The sequence below is a fragment of the Lactuca virosa genome, chromosome 6 (assembly GCF_052849685.1).
Source record: "Lactuca virosa cultivar CGN04683 chromosome 6, Lactuca_virosa_CGN04683_v6, whole genome shotgun sequence".
Classification (NCBI taxonomy): Eukaryota; Viridiplantae; Streptophyta; class Magnoliopsida; order Asterales; family Asteraceae; genus Lactuca; species Lactuca virosa.
The window spans coordinates 23,112,794-23,137,169 of NC_136431.1; the positions used below are offsets into that span (position 1 = coordinate 23,112,794).

The 24,376-nt window shown below is 33.9% G+C and overlaps 2 protein-coding genes and 1 long non-coding RNA gene across 3 annotated transcripts; 1 reads left to right on the top strand and 2 right to left on the bottom strand.

Annotated features, from left to right (window-relative positions):
• The first annotated feature begins 2,222 nt into the window (after positions 1 to 2,222).
• Positions 2,223 to 7,404, top strand: LOC145120025 (potassium channel KAT3-like). Its single transcript, XM_079055811.1, has 13 exons — positions 2,223 to 2,519; positions 3,880 to 4,095; positions 4,408 to 4,569; positions 4,849 to 4,906; positions 5,000 to 5,317; positions 5,416 to 5,655; positions 5,798 to 5,896; positions 5,979 to 6,011; positions 6,188 to 6,373; positions 6,516 to 6,593; positions 6,676 to 6,742; positions 6,829 to 6,975; positions 7,108 to 7,404. Exons 1-13 carry the CDS (start codon positions 2,332 to 2,334, stop codon positions 7,209 to 7,211), a joined length of 1,896 nt encoding a protein of 631 aa, XP_078911937.1. The 5' UTR covers positions 2,223 to 2,331; the 3' UTR covers positions 7,212 to 7,404.
• A 10,779-nt stretch (positions 7,405 to 18,183) lies between these two features.
• Positions 18,184 to 19,451, bottom strand: LOC145120911 (uncharacterized). Its single transcript, XR_013714416.1, has 2 exons — positions 19,003 to 19,451; positions 18,184 to 18,467 (listed from the first exon to the last, which is right to left on the bottom strand). It is a non-coding gene; the product is annotated as an uncharacterized LOC145120911 (long non-coding RNA).
• Positions 19,452 to 22,559: 3,108 nt separating this feature from the next.
• Positions 22,560 to 23,841, bottom strand: LOC145121375 (uncharacterized). Its single transcript, XM_079057131.1, has 2 exons — positions 23,619 to 23,841; positions 22,560 to 23,005 (listed from the first exon to the last, which is right to left on the bottom strand). Exons 1-2 carry the CDS (start codon positions 23,839 to 23,841, stop codon positions 22,560 to 22,562), a joined length of 669 nt encoding a protein of 222 aa, XP_078913257.1.
• Between the last annotated feature and the right edge of the window lie 535 nt (positions 23,842 to 24,376).

Genomic DNA, 24,376 nt, shown 5'->3' on the forward strand with positions numbered 1-24,376 from the left:
CAACCTAGTCTTGTCATTCTTTTCATACCACAGATCATAACCATTTGCTACAGCATAGCAACTAAGAGAGTATTTCAGTTCAGCAGTACTAGAGTATTTCATACCTAATCGAGGCTTCATCTCATTCCATTCCTGAGTATGATCATGTCTTGGGTAGATAGGTCGTATTGCATTATGATCTTCTTGAACCAAGTCATCATTCTGTATTGGACAAAGTTTGTTGAGGAAATGATCATTGGAGTTTCTTTTGAGAGATATAACTTCATCGTCCTCTACATGTTCAACTTTCAGACCATCTTCTAAAATGGAGTCAACATCATCAATAGAAACCAAATCTTCATCTTCAAGGTCTGCTTCTTCCTCCTGAATCCAATCAAACAAAGGTTCATGATAATGATCCACATACACATCCAATCTCTTCTTTTCATTGATATCTTCAAGAAACTCGTTAAAATCGCAGTCATTCTGAATAGCATGTAATCCCTCCGACAACCTCACTTCATGTGGACAGTAATACACATCTCTGCATCTTCCGTTAGTAAGCTTTTCAAGAAAGGGGATGAAATCAGGGAAGTTCATCTTGTTTACAACCGTGTATGGTACAGAGGCTTTTACTCCATTAAAATACATCAATGGGGTAGGTGTGAACACCCCATTATAGTGTACATCAACGATTGTATCTGCATCTTCTGCCATTGTTGATGGTGATTGTGAGTCAAGAAGTTTGATGGATTATCGACTGAGTGAATGGAGGAATGGCTGATTAAATGAGCCCTAATTGTCGTTTCAATGTGGTGTAATTTAACAATATCCACGTAAAGTGACATGTGGATGCCACTTGGTTATTTCATTTCAAGAAAATAAAATAAAAATTATATATGACCGGTAAACCGGCTATAGCCGGTCAAAAGGATTGCATAATTACAAAAAATCGGGTATAAGGGTTTAATTTACAAAAAAAAGAATAAGGACTAAATGTGTACATTTCAAAAAGTAAGGTGCTGTTTGTTTTTTCGAAGCGAAAATTAATGAAGTCTGCGGACCACCTCTGCAATCCTCTGTAGCAGAAGAGGTGGAACAAACGGCTGCAGCCTATAATAAGAAGCATGTTTGTTTTTTAACATCTGCAGACTGCTGCAGTAAACTGAAATTTAAATAAACTAATTTTATAAACTGAAAATAGTTCTCAACACCGAAATTTAATAATTCTAGTCTTAAAACATTGAAATAATAATAAAAAGAACATGTAAAAAAACAAAAATATAAAACTTTTTTTTTAAAAAAAAAAACTTAAAAAAATGTAAAAGAAGCTAATAGTTTTATTCTAGAAAAAAAAACTAATTTTAAAAAACATTAAAAAAGAAAATAATAATTTAACTAAGAAAGTATTGCAAACGATATCTACAAAGTTCGTAAAAAATTACACACGTTAAAAAAGATGCAACTGAAATTGAAAATATTATTAATAAAACGGTAAAAAAAATTAAAAAAATCAAGTTAAAAAAAACCGTGGAAACTATAAAAATAAATTGTATCACATCCGTAAATAAAAATTTAAGAAAATCAAAGTTTAAAAAAAAGTTAAAAAAAAAAAGTTATACAAAAATTCTTAAAAAAACACTTGGAAAAAATGAAAGCTGAAGAGGTTAGAAGAGACAAGTCAAGTGCTGCGCCACGCAGCACACGCGCAGTGGTTTTGTAGTCTGAAGTCTTCCAAAAAACAAACTGCTGCGAGAGGGAAAGTGCTGCGCGTATGCTGCGCCGCGCAGCAATAAGTGGTTTAAAGAGGTTTTTATAAAAAAACAAACATCACCTAACTTACCCTATCAAGTGATTATCCCATTTTTAAATTAACCTTTGTAAAATCTTTTTGCGAAGATATATAAACCTTTCATTTTAGCAAAAAGAAAAAAAGTGTGTTTGGGTCAATCGGGTCAACCCTATCCATAAACCCATGATCCAATTTGATTCAAATCATGACATCAAACCATGGCCAATCTTTTAACATCTGTTGTTCATTTTATCAAATCCAAACACACACACACACATCAAAGTCAAACCATCCAAGGGCCAGCAAGCAACAAATTTAAAATATAAATTTTGTATTTACCAATAAAGTCAAACCCTATCACCAATATCTTAAGCAAAATGTAATTATCGTTGGGGTTTTTGTTTAATTAATATATTCTACTCCGAATTGAATAATGCAATTATGCAAGGCAAACCCCAATGCCTCCTTCCTTAATTGCTGGTTTAATCCGAATCTATTTATTAATCAACATCACCTAAAAATATAGATCTAATCTCTCTCTGTCTAAAGACTCACCGGAGATGAAAGAGAAGTCACCGGAAAACCGATCTCCGGTGCCATTACTGTACCGGAGACATTCGAGTGGAGATATCATGAACAATCTGGCATCAGTCTCAAGCAGTCTGTTGCCAGCTTTTGGAACTGTTGTTGGCGGCGATTCGCCTCCCCTTAGAGACTATGTCATTGCACCTTATGATCGACGCTACAGGTAAGTTAAGTGTTTATATGTTTGAATGTTGTACACCGTGCATCAAAATGTGTACGATTGCATGTTCTTTCGCCATTGAAGAAACTTCCAAGATTATTTTCATCAAATCTTCAAATGTTTTGTAACTTTTTTTCTTCTTTTTTTTTAATAGTTTAAGCCTTTGGAATTCAGTTATAACAAAAATCTTATACATCGGATATGGTATTTTTGATTTTTTTTTAAAAATAATAATAATAATATTTTTTTTTTCCTTTAAAGTAAATTGATTAGAATTACGTTTTATGATAGATCAAACGAGTAAAAAATAAAAAGATTGATTTATCTTTTTGTCCGCATATAAGAATTTATTTTTTTAAATATTGTAATGTACAACCCTATATATAAAACATGAATTATTGTGTATAGAGAATTTTTTTTTGTACAACCAATTTCCAAAATAAAACAAATTAAGTGGATTTAAGGAGCCAAAAGTTTGAGATTCGGCATTTAATTAATTTTATTTATTTGTAATTGTCTAAAATATTTAATATCAGCATCTCGCACGAAAATTACAAGGCTTAACCTTGAAGAAAACAAGAAAGTTTGAGATTTGGCATAGATTTGTTGTCTGCATAAAGTACATACATTTGAAGAAAACAAGAAACTGTGAAATTTAGCATATATGGTTTAATTGATTTTCGTTAAGGGATGTTATTTTGGATATTAACTTTCGGGTGCAAGTTTATTTTTGGATATTAAATTTGTGTAAATACTAAATAATATTATTTTTATATGTAATAATTCTATATTTCTCTGTCATGCTATTTAATTTAGTATAACAAAACAACAATTGAATAGCTAAAAGTCAAATATCAGATCAATTAATTGAATATAATATTGGTATTTTTTTAATAAAATCAATAAAAAAATTAAAAATTCACGCCGCTTGATTGATAGTATTAAACCAAAAACGCAATTAAAGGGATCAAGTATTATCTGACCAGTGACCACCCCCCTCATCATGGCTTTCAATGATCTATGGAAGTCGATTGAAAATATTTTATTTTGGTTTCTTTAAAGTTATATTATTACAAAAATATTGTAATTTGTTGAAGGAAACAGGGAATAATGTTTTATGGACTGAGTATATATTTTAGACAACTTTTAACACGCTTGTCCGATGTGTTTCTTTTTAGGTGTTTTTTATTTTACTGATTGTTTTGTATGCATAAGGTAACTTATTTTTTTTTATTTCATTGGAATGTAGTGTTTGATGAGACTATTAATAGAGCTTATAAGTCAACTTTTCAAAAAACTATTTGAGATAGCTTATTGATCATAAAGAATAGGTCATTGATTACTTTGATGTAAATGTATGTAGGTGGTGGCAAGCATTTCTAGTGGTACTTGTTATATATTCCGCATGGTCATCCCCGTTTGAGCTGGCTTTCAAGAAGGTGGCCACAGGATCTCTCCTATACGTCGATTTAGTAGTCGACTTCTTTTTTGTCGTTGACATCTTCTTAACTTTCTTTGTGGCCTATTTGGATAAGTCAACATATCTACTTGTCGATGATCATCAAAAGATAGCCACAAGGTATCCTAGACAAACCATTCTAAATGTATCCAAAACATGCATTATTGTACAATTGGTTCCAATATGGTATACTTACAGTCAAACGTTCCGGTCTCAACAGTATCAATTTTAATTTTAATATGGATTGGGCTCCTTGTGAGCATTGTGCTCCTATGTCAACCACCTAACGGGCATCTGTTTACCTGATTTACCTCTCACATGATGCTTCTAATACACAGGCAGTGTGGGCTAACTCATGACAGAATAACTTATTTTGCAAATCAAAAAATGCATTATTTTCCATTATACCATCTACTTTGTGTGTTTTTTCAGGTATGTCACTCATATGATGTTCCCAATGGATGTGGCATCAACACTCCCATTTCAAGCAATATACAGACTCTTCACCGGAAAACTACATCGTGGGGAAGTCTTTGGCTTTCTTAATCTTCTTAGGCTCTGGCGGCTAAGGCGTGTTAGTGAGCTCTTCTCAAGGTACAAACCACCAAAATTGTTGAATACGCATTTTATATATTTTGCCAAATAGTCTAAAATTCAAAATACAATACATTTGGGACAAGGGTTCGAGCCTCAGCAACCACAATACTAGAGTTTCAATTCCAACATGAATTGAGCTCCTTGTGGTCCCGCAAATCTTATGTCATTAACCTAGCTAACAGTGCGAGCCAGCTCAGGGGTTGGTTGCCAGAAGAATGATCCTTTTAGCATAATTACAAAAATCCACTATAACAAGCTATTTTGTTGTCTAAACAGACTAGAGAAGGATACGCGCTTCAGCTACTTCGGTACAAGAACTCTTAAACTAATATGTGTTAGTACTACTTCTACTAAACCTATTTATTCAACCACGTTGCTACTAAACTAAACCTAATACAAATGCTTCTGTATATTTGGATTATGACAGGTTACGCTTTTTGCGGTGCACTCAGCTGCATGCTTTTACTACTGGATAGCGACTCATCATGAACAGTCGGATGATACATGGATCGGATCTATTATTCACAACTTTGAAGACAGAAGCATTTGGTTAGGATACACGTATTCAATGTATTGGTCAATTGTGACCCTTACAACTGTTGGCTATGGTGACTTACATGCAGTAAATACAGGAGAGAAAGTATTCAATATCTTCTATATGTTATTCAACATCGGGCTCACCTCTTATCTAATTGGAAACATGACCAATTTAATCGTCCATAGTGCTGTCCGAACTTTTGCCATGGTAATAAGTTATTCTTCTTCTTTTTTTTTTAATAATGATTATGTCACTTAATTATGTGTTTTGTGCTGCTATTTACTTTTGAGTACTTTATTCTACAGAGGGATGCAATTAATGAGATTTTAAGATATGCGAGCAAGAATAGGCTTCCGGAAGGATTGAAAGAGCAAATGTTGGCACATATGCAACTTAAGTTTAAAACAGCTGAGCTACAACAAGAAGAAGTTCTAGATGATTTGCCAAAGGCGATTAGATCTAGTATTTCTCAACATCTGTTTCGTAAAACTGTTGAAAAGACTTATCTTTTTAAAGGCATTTCAGATGACCTTAGCAGACAATTGGTATGGATTATTCTTCTTTTCATATATTAGTAGCAATTTATCCATCACATAATACTTTCCATTTAATAAATCAATAAAGTATGTTGTTATTTCTGCATGGATGTTAACCTGGACAATGATCTATTGTGGTTTTTGTTGGCAGGTTACAGATTTAAAAGCAGAATACTTTCCACCAAAGGTTGAAGTTATATTACAAAATGAGATACCAACAGATTTCTATATTGTAGTATCTGGAACAATGGTATATAAAATCTTTAATAAATTAAATCTCATGTTATTTACTTATCTGGGATTCTAAATTTCTAATGGTTTATAAAATCTAGGAGGTGCTGACACACAAAAATGGAATGGAGCAGGTATATCATTTTCTAACATTGCGATTAAGTAATAAAAAGAAATGAATGTGAGATATTGTAGTAGAAAAATAAATGAAAGTACGTTGATATTTATAGAGTTTAAATTTAAAAAGATTGTGATTTGTATGTGTATTGATGCTAGGGTATTAATTAACTAAGGCTCATATATGTTTCAGTTTTTGATAAAATTAGGCCCAATGGATATGTTTGGTGAAATTGGTGTACTCTTCAACATTCCGCAACCTTTCACTATAAGAAGCAAGAAACTTTCTCAAGTAGTCCGAATTAGTCATCATCGTTTCAAGCAACTAGTGGAGCCACTTGATGATGATGGAAAGACCATAATGTCCAACTTCACACAGGTATTTAACTAGTAATGCCTCATTTATATTTCTCTATATTGAAAATATAAAACTTACAGGTAATAAACCTAAGGGTTAAAGTCATTTCATGCCCTCTAAAAGAGCATAGATCTTTAGTAAGCTGACATTTTTATGTTCTCAGTATCTCAAGGACTTAAAGAAGGAAATGCAAGACGAGATGCCATTTTTGTCAGAGCTTTTATTGGACTTGAATATTGAGGTAAAACATTGTATTGATATTGCTATGAAATTTTAGCATTAGCAAATGAAAGCTAACATTTTTTTTTCCATCCTCATTATAGCAAACCAGATCAGTTAATCAATCAGAAAACCGTGAAGCATCGAATTATGGTCGAGATGATAGAGAAGGTTGGTGATAATCTTATTTACTTTTTCTTTTTATTTTCTATTTGGGTAAATAATCTAATAAAAAAAATTAAAAATATTATTTTTAGGAACACCCACTTCTGTTCTCTCAAACACATTTCCCTTAAGGGTGGTAATCCATGGACATCATCCACATGAGAAAACAATAGATGGAAAAAGGACAGGAAAACTTGTCCACTTACCAGACTCAATAGAAGACCTTTTGAACTTAGCAGGTAAGCAATCCAGCTGCAAATGGTGTATTTTGAGCTATATGACTATAATACATTACTTAAATGCCATAATGAATTTTAGATTGTAAGTGAATGAAGATATCTTCTTCAATTTATAAAGTTGTTGTCATGCAGAGAAGAAGTTTGGGAAAAGAGGAACTACAGTTCTCATGGCTGATGCATCTCAAGTGGAAGATCTTAATGCTTTAAGAGAGAATGACCACGTGTTTATATCTTGAATACATGATAATATTAAAAAAAAAAACCCAAGTTTCTTTTTCCAGATAAGGCAGTTGCTTTAACTTGTATACATTTTAAATACATACAAAATGTTGTCTACAGACAAAGATGCAGAATGTAAGACCAAAATAAAAAACACTGTTGTTTGGAGAATATTAAAAGAAGTTAGCAAAAAGAGATGATTACCATGAATTTTAGCTTTTAGCTACTCTCTCTATTGTTCAGCATGTTTAGAACAGAGTAAGCTGCTTGCTTCTTGGAATCACTCTCCGTTTTCCTCCAAACTTCATTTCTCTATTTCTTCTATGATTCCACCTGAAGTCTTGTCAATTTCATTGAGTACAAAAGAAATAGGCAGAAAAGACCATGAAAACAAATGGTTTCATGAATATAATCATTTCCATAGACTAAAGTATAGTAGCCACTAAAATCACTTGGTTAGTATGAATAGATAATTGAGATGTTGTGAGGCCTTAGCACAAAATGGTGATATATTAATGGAGAATTATGATTCTAGGGAGCAAGAATTCACTTGGCCAAAAGAAGAAGTATATATCCTAAGTCCAGATCTGCATCTATTCATCTCGCTATCATATTAACCAAATACAAGTGAATAGAATGAACGCCTTTGAGAATGAAACATTGTATTCTGTATCACTTCATCCCATTTTCAAATGGTAAGAATCTCCATCAACAGATTCGCTCATATCATTGACGTCACAATAGAAATCGCACATACAATTTATATAATCAATCATCTTTTTAAACATACATAATGACATTTGAACCAAACTTTTTCTAAAAACTTAACTAAGTAGGACCAATATTCAACGTGTATGGCCGTAGTATAGAGAATAACCACATAAGAACACACTCAAACTACTATAATAACCACACGCAATTATCGTATGTTAAATGAACTCCAAATGAATACCTAAGCAGAACATTGTTCATAGAATTCTGTTACGAATTTGGTTCACATCAATGCAGATTTATATGAAAACATGGAATATTCGTTGGTTTAGAAAATAATTACCACTGAGATCAATATACAAGTGTGTGTAGGGAGAGCTAGTACCGTAGACGACAAAGGAGATAGAGGTCTGACCATTGGAAACTGGAAGAAGTTGCCTATTACGGGAGGCAGATGTCAGCGGTGAAGAAGACGCCATCGAAGCTTAAAATGGTTAAAATAAATAAATAAATAAATAAAATAAACTATCTAGTTTCTGTTTTAGCGCCCTCTCTAATAACCCGATCCCGAGTTCAGCTTAATAAGATAATAGAAAGGAAATGGATGGATACCAGAAAAAAAAATGAAAGAAATTAGTGTTTCTAGTTTAAAGGAAGAAAGTGGAAAAAAATAATAGTTTAAAGGAAGAAAGTGGAAAAAAATAATAGTTTAAAGGAAGAAAGTGGAAAAAAATAAAAGTTTTTGAAAGAAAGAACAAAATTTTTATTTTTTTTTCATTTCTTTTTTCCAACTTGAGAACACAACATAGAAGACAAATTTCTTTTGATTTTTTTTTTCTTCTTTTCTCTCCTTACTTCCTTTTCCCTTTTCTTTTCTCAATGGGAGTAAAATTGTGGAAATAAGTCATTTTGAGTTTTTTTTTTTTTTTTGAGAAGTGTAAGGAAAAATTGAGTGTTTTTGAGTTTTTTTTAAAGGAAGAGGAACTAAGGAAAATGGAGAAAATATTTTCTTAACTTTTTATTTTAGGAGGGAAAATGAAAGAAATACAATGATCAAAAGAAGAAAAAAAGTTTAGTTTTTATAAAATATTTTTGCTTTCCTTTTGATGACGGCCATAGAGAGATTGTTGAGAGTAGTAGTCTCACGGACAAAAATGACAAACATAACATGATGGTCATCACTCAAGTGCATGACCCAAATGCATCACTCAAATACAACCCCATGAATCGCACCCATGATGTGGTGTTCCTTGTTGAATAAAGGATTGATTGATTTTCAAAAGACAATTATATAAGAATATATAGAGAATACTTAAAGACCAATGACTAAACCTTAAAGGGCTTGACCTAATCACTAACATTCCTCCGCATTTTGATCGGGTGGAGACGATTAAACTGAAAAAATAAACAAAAGAAGAAAACATAAAAGCTAGATGAAGATAGCGGCATCGGCGGTGGTAGAGCTCTAACTGTTGAGTGTGAATCCACGTCAAAGTGGTCCACAGAAAAGTTAATCAACCTTTTTTGACTAACTTTTCTGTGGACCACTTTGACGTGAATGATTAAAAAGGAATGGTGATCCGGTTCTTACGGACCATGTTTTGTGGCTTTCCTTTTCTCCATTCAATCCTATATAAGATTGTATTGTATCTGTAGTTTGATAACACATAGAAGAAGAAATAAACACTCCTAGTTACCCTCGTGTGGACGTAGGTCAGAGAAAGACCGAACCACGTTAAATCCCTCGTGTTCATCATTGTGTTCTTGTTTTTCTATAATTCGTGAGTTGTGCGTGTGTTTAGAGTCGTGTGTTAAGTGTCTCGATCCTAACAAGTGGTATCAGAGCGTTGGTTTAGCTCCAGAAGGTGATTTTCAGTTTTTTGGTCGAAATTTATTTTCGTAAAAAAAAACGATTTTGGTGTATACCGTTGGAAAGGTCTCGTTCCGAAGATTCCGAAAATATTTTTTTCTGAATTTTTCGACCACCGGAAGACGTCCAAATCGCCGGTCAAAGGTTCGCCGGAATAGTCACCGGGAAAACCAGTTCGCCGGAGAAGACGACACTGTAGCGCCGGAGCCTTGCCGGAGAAGACGACACTGTACGTCGGAGACCTGCCGGAGAAGACGACACTGTAGCGACACTGTAGCATCAATGTAGCGACACTATAGCGTCACTGTAGCAGAATTTGAAAAACTCAGATTTGGTCCCTAAAGTTCCAGAAAATTACAAAACAGGTCCCTGTTCTTTCAGAAAATTGCAAAAATGGCAGAAAATGGTAAAATCAAAATTGACAAGTTTGATGGAACCGATTATGGATTTTGGAAGATGCAAATTGAAGATATGTTGTATCAGAAAAGTTTGCATTTGCCTATGTTGGGCGTACAACCGGATGACATGTATGATGAAGAATGGAAGTTGTTGAATCGACAAGCCTTGGGTGTAGTTAGGCTTTCATTGGCAAAGAGTGTTGCGTATAACATTGTTAATGAAACAACCACTTATGGAGTATTTAAGGCTTTGTCCAACATGTACGAGAAGCCGTCCGCTTCCAACAAAGTGTTCCTCATCAAACAATTGGTTAACACCAAAATGAAGGAAGGCATGTCAGTTACCGCTCACATAAACGAGTTTAACTCGATTATCTCTCGTTTAGCCTCAGTTGCAATAAAGTTTGAAGATGAAGTACAAGCGCTCCTCCTTTTATCATCTTTGCCCGATAGTTGTTCAGGCACCGTCACAGCTGTTAGTAGTGCATCCGACACTATTAAACTCACTTTCGAGAGTATTCGTGACTTGATTGTAAATGAAGATACCAGACGGAGAAGCAATGGTGAGACTTCTAGTTCTAGTTCTTTATTGCATACAGAAAGTAGAGGAAGAAGAAACGAAAGAGGACGTAGTCGAGGCAGATCAAAGTCTAGAAAAAGGGGGCAGTCCAAGAACCGAAAAGATATTGAATGTTGGAATTGCAAAGAAAAATGTCACTTTAGAAACCAATGTCCAAAACCACAAGCTGCAAAGAAAGAAGTACACAATATATCCTCTGAAGAATCGGGAGATTGTCTCATATGTTGTGTTGAGAATTCAATGGAATCCTGGATTATGGATTCGGGTGCTTCTTTCCATGCTGTCTCATGCCCAGATATTGTCAAGAACCTACAGACAGGTGACTTTGGCAAAGTTAGTTTGGCCGATGATCAAGTGCTTGATATTACGGGTATAGGAGACGTAGATTTGAAGACCTCCATGGGAACCACCTGGACATTGAAAGATGTCAGGGTTATCCCAAACTTAAGGAGAAAGTTGATTTCAGTTGGTAAGTTGGATGATGAAGGACTTGATGTTCACTTTGGGGGTGGACAATGGAAAGCGATCAAAGGCAACTTGGTGATTGCCAAAGGAAAGAAGAAAGGCACTTTGTACATGGTAGAGATACATGGTGATGGTGTTCATGCCGTAACCACCAATCCGAGTCCATCTAATTTATGGCACCAACGACTCGGACAGATGAGCGATAAGGGATTGAAGATGTTGGCTCAGAAAGGAAAGTTTCCAGACTTGAAGAAAGTCGAAACTGAATTTTGTGAATCTTGTGTTCTCGGGAAACAAAAGCGGGTTACTTTTGTAAAAACGGGGAAGACACCGAAAGCTCAGAAGTTGGAGCTTGTTCACTCGGATGTATTTGGACCAACACCAGTTTCATCTCTAGGAGGCAAAAACTACTATGTAACCTTTATCGATGATTCAACACGCAAGGTATGGGTCTATTTTCTTAAAAATAAATCTGATGTATTTGATACTTTTAAGATATGGAAATATGCTGTTGAAAATGAAATTGATTTGAAGGTAAAATGCCTGAAGTCGGATAATGGTGGTGAATACATAAGCAAGGAGTTTGTTGACTATTGTGCCAAGCAAGGGATAAAGATGATCAAGACGGTCCCAGGAACCCCTCAGCAGAATGGTGTAGCTGAAAGAATGAATAGAACTCTGAATGAAAAGGGCTAGAAGCATGAGGTTGAATTCTGGTTTACCTAAGACATTTTGGGCTGATGCAGTTAACACTGCAGCCTACTTGATCAACCGTTCACCGTGTGTTCCCTTGGATTTTAAATTACCAAAAGAAATGTGGCAAGGGAAGGAAGTAAGTCTCAAACACCTGAAAGTTTTTGGTTGTACTGCTTACAGTTTGTTAAAAGATGGTGACAGAGATAAACTTGATTCAAAGACCAAGAAGTGTACATTCATTGGTTATGGGTCAGACGAAATGGGTTACAGGCTTTGGGATAGTGAAAACAGAAAGTTAATCCGAAGCAAGAACGTCACCTTTAACGAAACTGAGTTATACAAAGACAGAAACAACAAAAGTCCAGAAATTCAGAAGGAGTATGTTGAGTTTGAAGATGATGAAAAGAAGAAAGAAGCTTCAGTCGAAATCCCTGAATCTGGGGATGACTCAACTGACAGTGGGAGCTCAGGGGATAATTCCAGTAATGATTATGAAGATGATGAAACCAGTCCTCTAACTCCAGAGTCCCCAATCACACTTCAAGTTCAACTAAGAAGATCTTCCAGAGTCACCATATTTAAGTAGATTTACAGAAACAGCTCGGAGTAAAATAAATTGACATAAATGGGTATTTTAGAATACAAAATACCTCTTGAAGCCATGTTTAACTAAATAAAAAATGAGTCAATAAAAATATATAAAGGGTGCGAGATTAAAAAAATTAACATAAACGAGCCATATTTAACTAAATTTACAGAAACAATCATTGTTAAAATAAATTTACAAAATGTTAAATTTATAAAATTCTTTAAACTGTCATAACTCATTCATTTGAAGTCCGAATGATATAATATTTTTTGTAACATGTTTACTATTTGCATTTCATTTTATACTATAATTTCACTTTATTTGGTAACATATATATTAGAGTCCCCTGAAGACCGGGTATGAAAGCTGAAATATTTTTAGTTTTTCTGCATAACGTTGAATATGTGAAATTTTTTAAATTTTCATAACTCATTCGTTTGAAGTTGGAATAACATGATATTTTTTCCGACATGTAGTTTATTGTGTGTACATCACTTTAGATTATAATTTTACATTATTTTGTTACATATTCAATAAGTTACAGTTCCTTAAAGACGAGATATCAAAGATAAAATATTTTCAAGTTTTTTTTTATAAAATGATAAAACAATCTCAACAAATTAATACAACGGTGCGTCGTTTTTTTATTAAGTACTGCTAACAATACTTGACTCTCAACTTTTTTTTATTGACAATTAAATGTCACTAGATCATATAGTATTATTATTTTGTTATATTTTTTTTATTTATCACTCGAAATATATATATATATATATATATATATATATATATATATATATATATATATTTATATATATCGAGACTATAGTACGATGATAATTAAATTTAAAAGTAACATTTTATTTAATTAGTGCTTAATGTTGTTCACATATGAGATACACAAGTGCCAGACTATGGTTTACACATATCTAATTTATTTCAACAACAAGTGTTCTTTTTCGACTCTATGTGTCTAACATAAGCTGTAGTTCGTTTATATCATTTTTTTTCTGGTTTTACGGGAATATTAGAAATAAAATAATACAAACGAACCAAAACCTAAACACCAAGTACTATTTGCATTTGTGGGTGCACTTTATGAGACAGAGCTTCAAATCGACTCCAGCTGCAAAATCAAGTCATACAAACATACAATAAATAAGTCAACATTAATGACAACAAAAATATGTATTAATTCCTCTTTACTTACTTCATATTTATGAAAACCTTGTTAATATACAAGACATATTAAATAATATGTTTTCCTAGAGATTTTCAACTTGTTACCTTTTGTATATTACGCACAAATTACTAATAGTTTTTGCTTCAAAGCCAAATTTGGTTTTTGATTTTATTCTAAAAAGTTTAATCACCTCTATTAACTACAAAATCTAAAAGGGACTATAGGGTTGAAAGATTCATTGCAGTGGAAGCTAGCAATGAAAGATGAAATGAAGTCGCTTGAGAAGAACAACACCTGACACTTAACAAAGCTTCCAGTTGGGAAGAAGGCTCTTCAAAATAAATGGGTTTTCAGGGTCAAAGATGAACATGATGGTACCAAACGGTACAAAGCAAGATTAGTAGTCAAGGGTTTTCAACAGAAAGAGGGGATCGATTTCAATGAAATATTCTCTCCAGTAGTAAAGATGACCACTATCAGACTTGTTCTCAGTATTGTAGCAGCAGAAGGTTTGCATCTAGAGCAGCTAGATGTCAAAACAGCTTTTCTACACGGTGACCTAGAAGAAGACATTTACATGACACAACGAGAGGGTTTCCAAGTTAAAGGCAATGGAAACTTGGTGTGTAAATTGAAGAAGAGTTTGTATGGTCTGAAACAAGCACCCAGACAATGGTCTTTGAAGTTTGATAACTTCATGAGAAGAGTTGGTTACAAGAGATGTGACAATGATCATTGTTGTTACATCAAGAAGTTTAAGGGTTCTTATATCATTCTACTACTCTATGTAGATGATATGTTGATTGCCGGTTCAGACATGTCAGAGATCAAGAAGTTAAAGAAACAAATGTCTGAAGAATTCGAGATGAAAGACTTGGGAGCTGCAAACCAAATACTCGGGATGAGTATTTCCAGAAACAAAGAAGATGGCTCTTTGACACTCTCTCAAGAGAAGTACATTGAGAAAGTGTTAGAGAAATTCAGCCTTAAAGATGCCAAGATCAGAAGCACACCTTTGGGAAGTCACTTTAAGCTTTCTAAAGTTCAGTCACCCAAATCAAATGAAGACAAGAAAGAAATGGCTAAAGTTCCGTATGCATCTGCTGTTGGTAGCCTCATGTATGCAATGGTATGCACAAGACCAGATATCGCTCATGCAGTGGGAGTTATTAGTCGGTTTATGTCCAATCCGGGGAGAGAACATTGGGAAGCAGTTAAATGGTTGCTAAGATATTTGAAGGGGACTTCAAAGATGACATTGCATTTCAAGGGAAAAGAAGTCATTCTGAGGGGTTATGCAGATGCAGACCTTGGTGGTTGTAAAGAGTCATACAAAAGCACCACAGGGTATGTCTTTACAGTGGGAGGCACTGCGGTAAGTTGGATGTCCAAACTACAGAAAAGTGTTGCCCTTTCAACCACAGAAGCAGAGTATATGGCAGTTGCTGAAGCAAACAAAGAGCTTATATGGTTGAAGAATTTTCTCAACGAACTTGGCAAAGAACAAGATGATTGTGCATTATTTTGTGACAATCAAAGTGCAATTCATCTTGCAAAGAATCCCGTCTTCCATTCGAAGACAAAGCACATACAGCTGAGATATCACTTCATCAGAGAAAGAATTAATGATGGCACTCTGAAGTTGAATAAGATCAAAGGAACTGAAAATCCAGCTGATATGTTGACTAAGGTTGTCACCTTAGAGAAGTTGAAGCTTTGCATAGCTTCAACTGGCCTTCAGGATAATTGAAGAGAAGGCCGGGTAACTAGGATGGAGTCAAGATCAAAAGTTTTTACAGAAATACAGATACACAGTTGAAGCTATGGTAAAGATTGTTTCGTGGCTTCAAGTGGGAGATTGTTGAGTGTGAATCCACGTCAAAGTGGTCCACAGAAAAGTTAGTCAAAAAAGGTTGATTAAAAAGGAATGGTGATCCGGTTCTTACGGACCATGTTTTGTGGCTTTCCTTTTCTCCATTCAATCCTATATAAGATTGTATTGTATCTGTAGTTTGATAACACATAGAAGAAGAAATAAACACTCCTAGTTACCCTCGTGTGGACGTAGGTCAGAGAAAGACTGAACCACGTTAAATCCCTCGTGTTCATCATTGTGTTCTTGTTTTTCTATAATTCGTGAGCTGTGCGTGTGTTTAAAGTCGTGTGTTAAGTGTCTCGATCCTAACACTAACAATGGCGGTTAACATCGACTAGTCGTCGGAGAAGAACAGAGAAGAAGCGGCAGCCATAGTTGATTCCGTTGTAGAAAAAGAGAAAAAGGGCAGCATCGGCGATGATCATGCAACCACCACCGACAAAGGAGTCCAGAGAAAGGCAGCGAGAAAGAAAGAAGGCTCGAGCTGAGGCGGACGGAGCCAATTCCGATGAGATTGGCAACTGCAATGTTGATAGAGAAAGAAACGACTACATATCAGAGGTTGCCCGACGGAGAATGTGTCATCAGAGGAAGGCAACAACAACATCAGAAGGGGCTGAATCGGAAAAGAGATATGAAGAAGTGGTCAGCCGAGTAGGAGGCAGAAGGCCCAAAGGCAGGGGTCATCTGAGGAGGAGGTAGAAGTAGACGAGACAGTGGAAGAAACTGATGAAAGAGCTCTAGTTTGGTGCCGGTGGCTATTTTATTATTTAGGCGGAAAAGAAAAGAAAATGAAAAATATGGAACATAATAAAGACATCTCCGACGACTATTAGAGAAAGTCGTCGAAGGTGGAAGGCGGTGACTGTGGGTTGTGGTCAGCAACAAAGTTTTAACCTAGAGCTCTGATACCATTTTGAATAAATGATTGATTGATTCTCAAAAGACAATTACATTAGAATATATAGAGAATACCTAAAGGGCAATGACTAAACCCTAAAGGGCTTGGGCCTAAACCCTAATCACTAACATTCCTAGGTATGGTTCCAGCCACCACACCATACGGTTAGACCCACATCGTGAAGCTTTATGTCCAAAAAAAACAATTTGATTTATTCTCTCTATAATTTATGACACCTGTTGTATTTATTGTCGTCCTAGAAAAGATTTGGACCTCATAGGCACTAAAGTTGAGAGTCAAATATTTACCGGGAGGCGGTAGTATTTAATAAAAAACCATGAGCTGGTGTATTAGTTTGTTGAAATTATTTTATTAGTTGTCTTTATTTATAAGGTTAGCAAGTCGTGTATAACACTAGCTGAATATAAAAAAATGTTAAATAGTTAAGTGATGAATATTAAAGATTTATAAATCGATAATTCAAATAATAAATGATTGAAATTATAAATAAATAAGTACATCGATATATAATAGTTTTGAAACGTAATTATAGTAAAAAAAACAAAAATAAGCAAACAGAATCAAAATATTTTAGCGGCAAACATACATACACATACGATAAAATACACACACTGACACACACAATCACATCTATGAGAGAGTGAGACAACTTCTTTATAGTCAACAAGACATCAATTTTGGTACCTGATTAACTACATTTACAGAAATGGTCCATTTTAAAGTAAATTTACATAAACAGTCCCTCCCTAATTAACTAAATATAAAAAATAGGTTTGGTATTAAAAATTGCATAAAAGGCGTGGGATTAAAAAAATTAACTTAAATGGTCCATATTTAAGTAGATTTACAGAAACAGCTCGGAGTAAAATAAATTGACATAAATGGGTATTTTAGAATACAAAATACCTCTTGAAGCCATGTTTAACTAAATAAAAAATGAGTCAATAAAAATATATAAAGGGTGCGAGATTAAAAAAATTAACATAAACGAGCCATATTTAACTAAATTTACAGAAACAATCATTGTTAAAATAAATTTACAAAATGTTAAATTTATAAAATTCTTTAAACTGTCATAACTCATTCATTTGAAGTCCGAATGATATAATATTTTTTGTAACATGTTTACTATTTGCATTTCATTTTATACTATAATTTCACTTTATTTGGTAACATATATATTAGAGTCTCCTGAAGACCGGGTATGAAAGCTGAAATATTTTTAGTTTTTCTGCATAACGTTGAATATGTGAAATTTTTTAAATTTTCATAACTCATTCGTTTGAAGTTGGAATAACATGATATTTTTTCCGACATGTAGTTTATTGTGTGTACATCACTTTAGATTATAATTTTACATTATTTTGTTACATATTCAATAAGTTACAGTTCCTTAAAGACGAGATATCAAAGATAAAATATTTTCAAGTTTTTTTTTATAAAATGATAAAACAATCTCAACAAATTAATACAACGGTTCGTCGTTTTTTTATTAAGTACTGCTAACAATACTTGACTCTCAACTTTTTTTTATTGACAATTAAATGTCACTAGATCATATAGTATTATTATTTTGTTATATTTTTTTTATTTATCACTAGAAATATATATATATATATATATATATATATATATATATATATATATATATATATATATATATATATATATATATATCGAGACTATAGTACGATGATAATTAAATTTAAAAGTAACATTTTATTTAATTAGTGCTTAATGTTGTTCACATATGAGATACACAAGTGCCAGACTATGGTTTACACATATCTAATTTATTTCAACAACAAGTGTTCTTTTTCGACTCTATGTGTCTAACATAAGCTGTAGTTCGTTTATATCATTTTTTTTTCTGGTTTTACGGGAATATTAGAAATAAAATAATACAAACGAACCAAAACCTAAACACCAAGTACTATTTGCATTTGTGGGTGCACTTTATGAGACAGAGCTTCAAATCGACAGCTGCAAAATCAAGTCATACAAACATACAATAAATAAGTCAACATTAATGACAACAAAAATATGTATTAATTCCTCTTTACTTACTTCATATTTATGAAAACCTTGTTAATATACAAGACATATTAAATAATATGTTTTCCTAGAGATTTTCAACTTGTTACCTTTTGTATATTACGCACAAATTACTAATAGTTTTGCTTCAAAGCCAAATTTGGTTTTTGATTTTATTCTAAAAAGTTTAATCACCTCTATTAACTACAAAATCTAAAAGGGACTATCACAAATTCACAATATATCATAATTTACATGTGTTTATGTTCGGAAATTAATTAAACTCAGAGAGAGAGAGAGAGAGAGAGAGAGAGAGAGAGAGAGAGAGAGAGAGAGAGAGAGAGAGAGAGAGAGAGAGAGAGAGAGAGAGAGAGAGAGAGAGAGAGAGAGAGAGAGAGAGAGAGAGAGAGAGAGAGAGAGAGAGAGAGAGAGAGAGAGAGAGAGAGAGAGAGAGAGAGAGAGAGAGAGAGAGAGAGAGATTTACCATGACCATGGATAACACAACTTCGCAAAGAACAACCGATGAAGCAATAATACTTTTTACCCAAGCCAAAATGAGGAAATGTGGGTTTGTTATTGATAGGTATGGGAGGGGTATTTGGTAATGAAGATCCAGCAATTTCACTAGCCGATGATGAATGGGTTGAAGAAATTTGATCTGATTGAGGAAAGCATTTGGCTAAACAATTCCAATAACATGGTGATTTTTCTTCAGGCTTTTTGTCAGCGATAAGTACACACTGATTGAGACACCCACCCCAGCACCCGTACATCCCAGCCCTCCCCGGATGTATTAACAACGTTAGAACAACCAAAGTAGCGATTAAAGCACTACCATTCATCATCCTTCTCGAAGTATAACTTATCCCCATTTGATGATCTACCTCTCAAGATTCAAGACTCAATTAAAGCAATTTCTTGCTTAATTGAGATTGAAATCTGTTGACTCTCAAAGGGAAAAGTTATAAGCCATACATGCACCAAACTCAAATCAATGCTCATAAATGTGGTTTTGACTTGTATCTCTAAAAAGAAGGTGGCAGTTATCTTTTTTCTTTATTGAGGTTTTCCATGCGGTGGAAATAAATTCTAGAAAATAAAGTTTTATCTCAAGTATAACAAATATAGTCATGTTACACATGTTATTTGGTAGTTTATTGGAATTTTCAAAGTATGGATTTGATGTACGTAATAGTTTTATTTAATTTACGAAAATAAGTTTACTATCATATCATGGGATAATACTTGATTTTTAATTCATCAGGCCACCATAATTTGTACATGACTTGTAGATGGTTATAACTTATAAAAATATTAGGCTCCTATAAGGTTACAAGGAGTGGACTCGGGAAGGGCTCGACACCTGTTGATCAGTCAGCTCGGCAGGCAACACACCGACCCTCGAGCTCAGCGTGTCGAGTTTGGCGAGGACTTTGTAACCAGTTGTAGAGGAGTGAGAGTTTATCTTATTCTCCCTCACTTCTTCCAACTCGACAATCCCTTGTGGTAAAGAGTTGTTTGGCTTAGGTAAAGCTCGGTGAGCTCAACACCATTCACTCCAACCTAAAACATGGTTATTAGATGAATATGATTCCAACATTATGATCGAGTTTCTTGGATCTCTCACAAATTCGAAATTTTTTTAACTTGATTTTCTATTGAAGCACTTGTTGCTATCATATGGATCTCATTGAACCTCTTGTTGCCTAACTTGAATTTATACATGATCAACCACTATTGTTCTTCAAAATCATTAATACATATCCTTTATATCCTTTGATCCCAAATAAAATTATTCAACCATCCAAACCTTTATACGTCGACAAATTAGGGCCAAGCTAGACATTTTAGAATAAATTATATTATTACTGATATTATATTGTTACTGATATTGATTCAAAGAGCCAAAGAAATTAAAAGATAAAAAGGAAATAGATATGAATGAAAGTTAAAGAAAGTGTTGTCAATATTTAAAACCGGTTCTTTTGAATAGGACAATATATAGAAAAACCATTATATTTTGGCCATTTTTTGGTTTAACCACTTACTTCAATTTGGTCTGTTAATAGGGCAAACATATCTAGTTTAGGGACGAGTATTAGAACCGCCGGAACCGAAACCGGACCGGAATTGGTAATAAGGTCCGGTTACCGGTTCTCCATTTTTATGAAAACTGGTCCCGGTTCTAAAAACCGAAACCGGAATTGGTAATAAGGTCCGGTTACCGGTTCTCCATTTTTTCCGGTTCTAAAAACCAAAATCGGTTTGACATTTTTTCTGTTTTTTAAAATGCGCATAACTTACTCATATGAAGTCAGAATTAGTTGATTTTTTTCCAACATGCAATTTGGAGTTTGTAATTCATTTTTTACTCTATAAACATGTATTTTGGTTAGATATTGAATCAGACACATGCCCCGAAAGAAAGAATATCGATGCTACGTTTTTTGTATTTCAGCTTTGTTTTTGTGAATTTTTTTTTTTTGAATTTTTTTTTCTAGCATGTAATTTGGTGTTTGTAATTCATTTTAGACTGTACAAACACATATTTTTGTTAGATATTGAATCAACTATAGACCCGGAAGACAACATATCAATGCTGCATATTTTTTGTTTCAACATTTTTTTTTTGGAATCTGTCCCGCTTTTAGAATGTGCATAACTTACTCATATGAAGTCGGAATTACTTGATTCTTTTTTCATCATGTAATTTAGTGTTTGTACTTCAATTTAAAATGTAAAAAGTCATAATTTGGTTAAATATTGAACCATTTACAAGCTCCAGAAGATAACATATCGTCTACAACATTTCAGCCGATTCTAATTTGAAAAATAACCGGAAAACCGGGACCGGAACCGGCGGTCCGATTCCCGGTTCTGATATTATAGGAAAACCGGTTCCGGTTCCGAACCGGTCCGGTTCTAAAGCTCATCCCTAAATCTAGTTTTTTGTCCGACTGGTTGAACCATCGAATAGGTAAGGTAGGTGGTTTGCTAACCGATTCGTTTCTCAAAACAATGTATAAAACATAAATAATAATATAACATTATAATTTATAAATTAATACTTAGATTAATGCTCTACATAATAAAATTTTTAATAATTATTAAATTACATATACATTAAAGTTAAATGAATTTACGTGTTGATAATTTTTACCCAAATTATCCTATTTAATTAAAATTTTGGGTTAAGTGGATTGACTCATTTAACTTAAATGAGTTGAAATCTCAACAAACATGTTAATTTTAGGTTGGTTCGGACTGAGTTTGATCAATTTTATCGGTTCTATTTGTTTAATAATAATCTATAAAAAATAAAGATAATTATATTATTAATAGATTCAACCCGAATTGATAACTTGTATCTTTTATGTTACAGCTTTGTGAATTTATAAATAGAATTTCGCTGTAGTTTTTTTTTATGATCAGAAATACTTTTCTAATTCTTATATATATTTACAAATTAAAAATCTCATTTGGGGCAATAGCCATCACATGGGCCTTGATTCGTCACCTAAGTTGTCCATCTTTCTTGGGCCAAGCCTGATACCCAAAATAAATAATTTAGACTTTAGAGTCTCATAATCGAGTACACGATATTCATAAGAGAAATTCGGCATATTTCTTTTTCTCCGAATTTTCAATGATCATATACGCATCAAATACACCGATAAGTGACTGAGTATCACGTCCATGGTTTCTTAGGCTGGAGGGAGTGGTGTCGCGCTCTATCATGAAACCGCATTGACACATAGGGATCATCTCACTCATTACCACAAAAATGTGGTCTCATACCACATCCAAGGAGTGATGCCACACTTTGGGTTTTTTTTTAATTAAATAAAAACTATAATTTTAATAAAAATCATTCATTTCATTACTTCAAAATAAAAATAACATTACCTTCCATTACCCAAATAGAAATCCTACAAACTTAAAAATAATAAATAATAAAATAATAAAAAAAACACACACACTAGAAATTTTAAAACCTACAAACTCAAAAAAACATACATTAAACAATTTAAAATAAACGCACTACATGGAGTCGTCCTCTGAGAACTCGTCTTCCGGGTCCTCCTTCGGATCCAAATTGAGGTCAATGTGTTGCATCCTGTAAATGTGTTCCACCAAATCTATACGAAGATTGTGAAATGTTTCATTGCAACGAACCTCTACTCTCTTTTCAATATACTCGTCGCCCCCAATTTCTATTCCTTGTGTCGCGGGAATGGTTTCCTCTTCATCATACTCATATATCGCTCTTCCTTCATTTTCGATAATCATATTATGCAGTATTATACATGCATACATGACTTCATGCATTTTTTCCTCGCTGAAAAAAATTGTTGGTTTTTTCAATATAAACCAACGTTTCTTGAGAGCTCCAAAAGCCCGCTTGACATCCTTCCTAGCTCTTTCTTGAGCTTTCTTGAATTTTTTCCGACGAGCATCATTCGGGCACGTAAACGATTTAACAAAAACTGCATAATCATGATAGATCCCATCAACTAGATAATAACCATATTTATATGGTGTTCCACGCAATTGGAAAGAAGAATCCGGTGCAGATCCGTCGTATATGTTGTTAAATATAGGTGACCGATTAAGAACGTTAATGTCGTTGAGGGATCCAGGAGAACCAAAAAAAGCATGTCAAATCCACTGATCCTGTGATGCCACCGCTTCAAGTATGACCGTTGGATGCCCATGATCACCTCGGGTAAATTGACCATGGTGTGAGGCGGGACAATTTTCCCATGCCCAATGTAGACAATCTAAACTTCCTAACATTCCAGGAAAGCCATGTACGCTAGCATGATGATAATGCAATTTTATGATGTCATTGCGTGTAGGCTTACGTAAATATTTTGGACCATAAAACTGAATAATAGTTTTGCAAAAATAATGTAGACTATCTCATGCGGTCCTAGCTGACATCCTAAAACTCTCGTCCAACGCATCAAGAGGGATGTCATATGCTAACTGACGAAGTGCACCTGTACATTTTTGTAAAGGGGTGAAACCGGGTGTAACCCTAGCATCGGGTCGTTGCTCGAAAAAAATCACACTCCCTCGTTACATCTTCGACTATACGTTCGTACAATGATTTGAATATTCTAAAGCGCCTTCTAAAGTAGTATCCTTGAAAAGTGACATTTTCTTGAAAGTAGTCGTGTATCAGACGTTGGTTTGCATCTTCACGATCTCTAAAAATATATCTCCGTGTTCTCTGTTCAGCACTGGCAGATGCCCTATTGCATGCTGCTTCACACATTTGTTTAGCAGATGTAGCATCAGCGACAACAAAATCGAACATAACATCAAACTCTTCAGAAGAATCGGACGAAGATATTTTTTGAAAGGTAATGTAGTAGATAAGTATAAAAAATGAGAAGGGTTGAATGGTTTAAATAGGTGTTAAAGTTTAAAAGAGAAAAAAAAATTAAAAAATCAGATTTTGGACCGTTTGCAACGGTCAAATGTGAGCAGGCAATTAAAATCGTCCATAGATCGCACCCTCCGAAAGCCGCAGTGCACCCTAAGGTGCACCCAGGGGGCGGTGTTGAAGGCTTATGTGGCAGAGGGAGTGTGGTCCATGCCGCACCACTCCCTCTGGTCTTATATCTACATCAACAAAACTACAAAATTGAATCATTAATAGATATACTTTGTCATATATATATATATATATATATATATATATATATATATATATATATATATATATATATATATACTAGAAAAGTTTGAGGCCCGTGCTAAGCACGACCCATGGAGGGTAATCTGGGTATATATTTTTTACCGTTATCTAAAGTATATTGTGCTCAAAACCAAAAAAGGGAAAGTAAAAT

Bases quoted from the DNA above. Each gene is read 5' to 3' on its own strand.
- LOC145121375 (XM_079057131.1), bottom strand. From the start codon at position 23,841: ATGTTCGATTTTGTTGTCGCTGATGCTACATCTGCTAAACAAATGTGT. The intron at 23,006-23,618 runs GTATAGTCGAAG...ATGATTATGCAG, and splicing joins ATTCAAATCATTGTACGAAC to TTTTTGTTAAATCGTTTACG.
- LOC145120025 (XM_079055811.1), top strand. From the start codon at position 2,332: ATGAAAGAGAAGTCACCGGAAAACCGATCTCCGGTGCCATTACTGTAC. The intron at 4,570-4,848 runs GTACAAACCACC...TTGTCTAAACAG, and splicing joins GTTAGTGAGCTCTTCTCAAG to ACTAGAGAAGGATACGCGCT. The intron at 6,012-6,187 runs GTATATCATTTT...TATATGTTTCAG, and splicing joins ACAAAAATGGAATGGAGCAG to TTTTTGATAAAATTAGGCCC.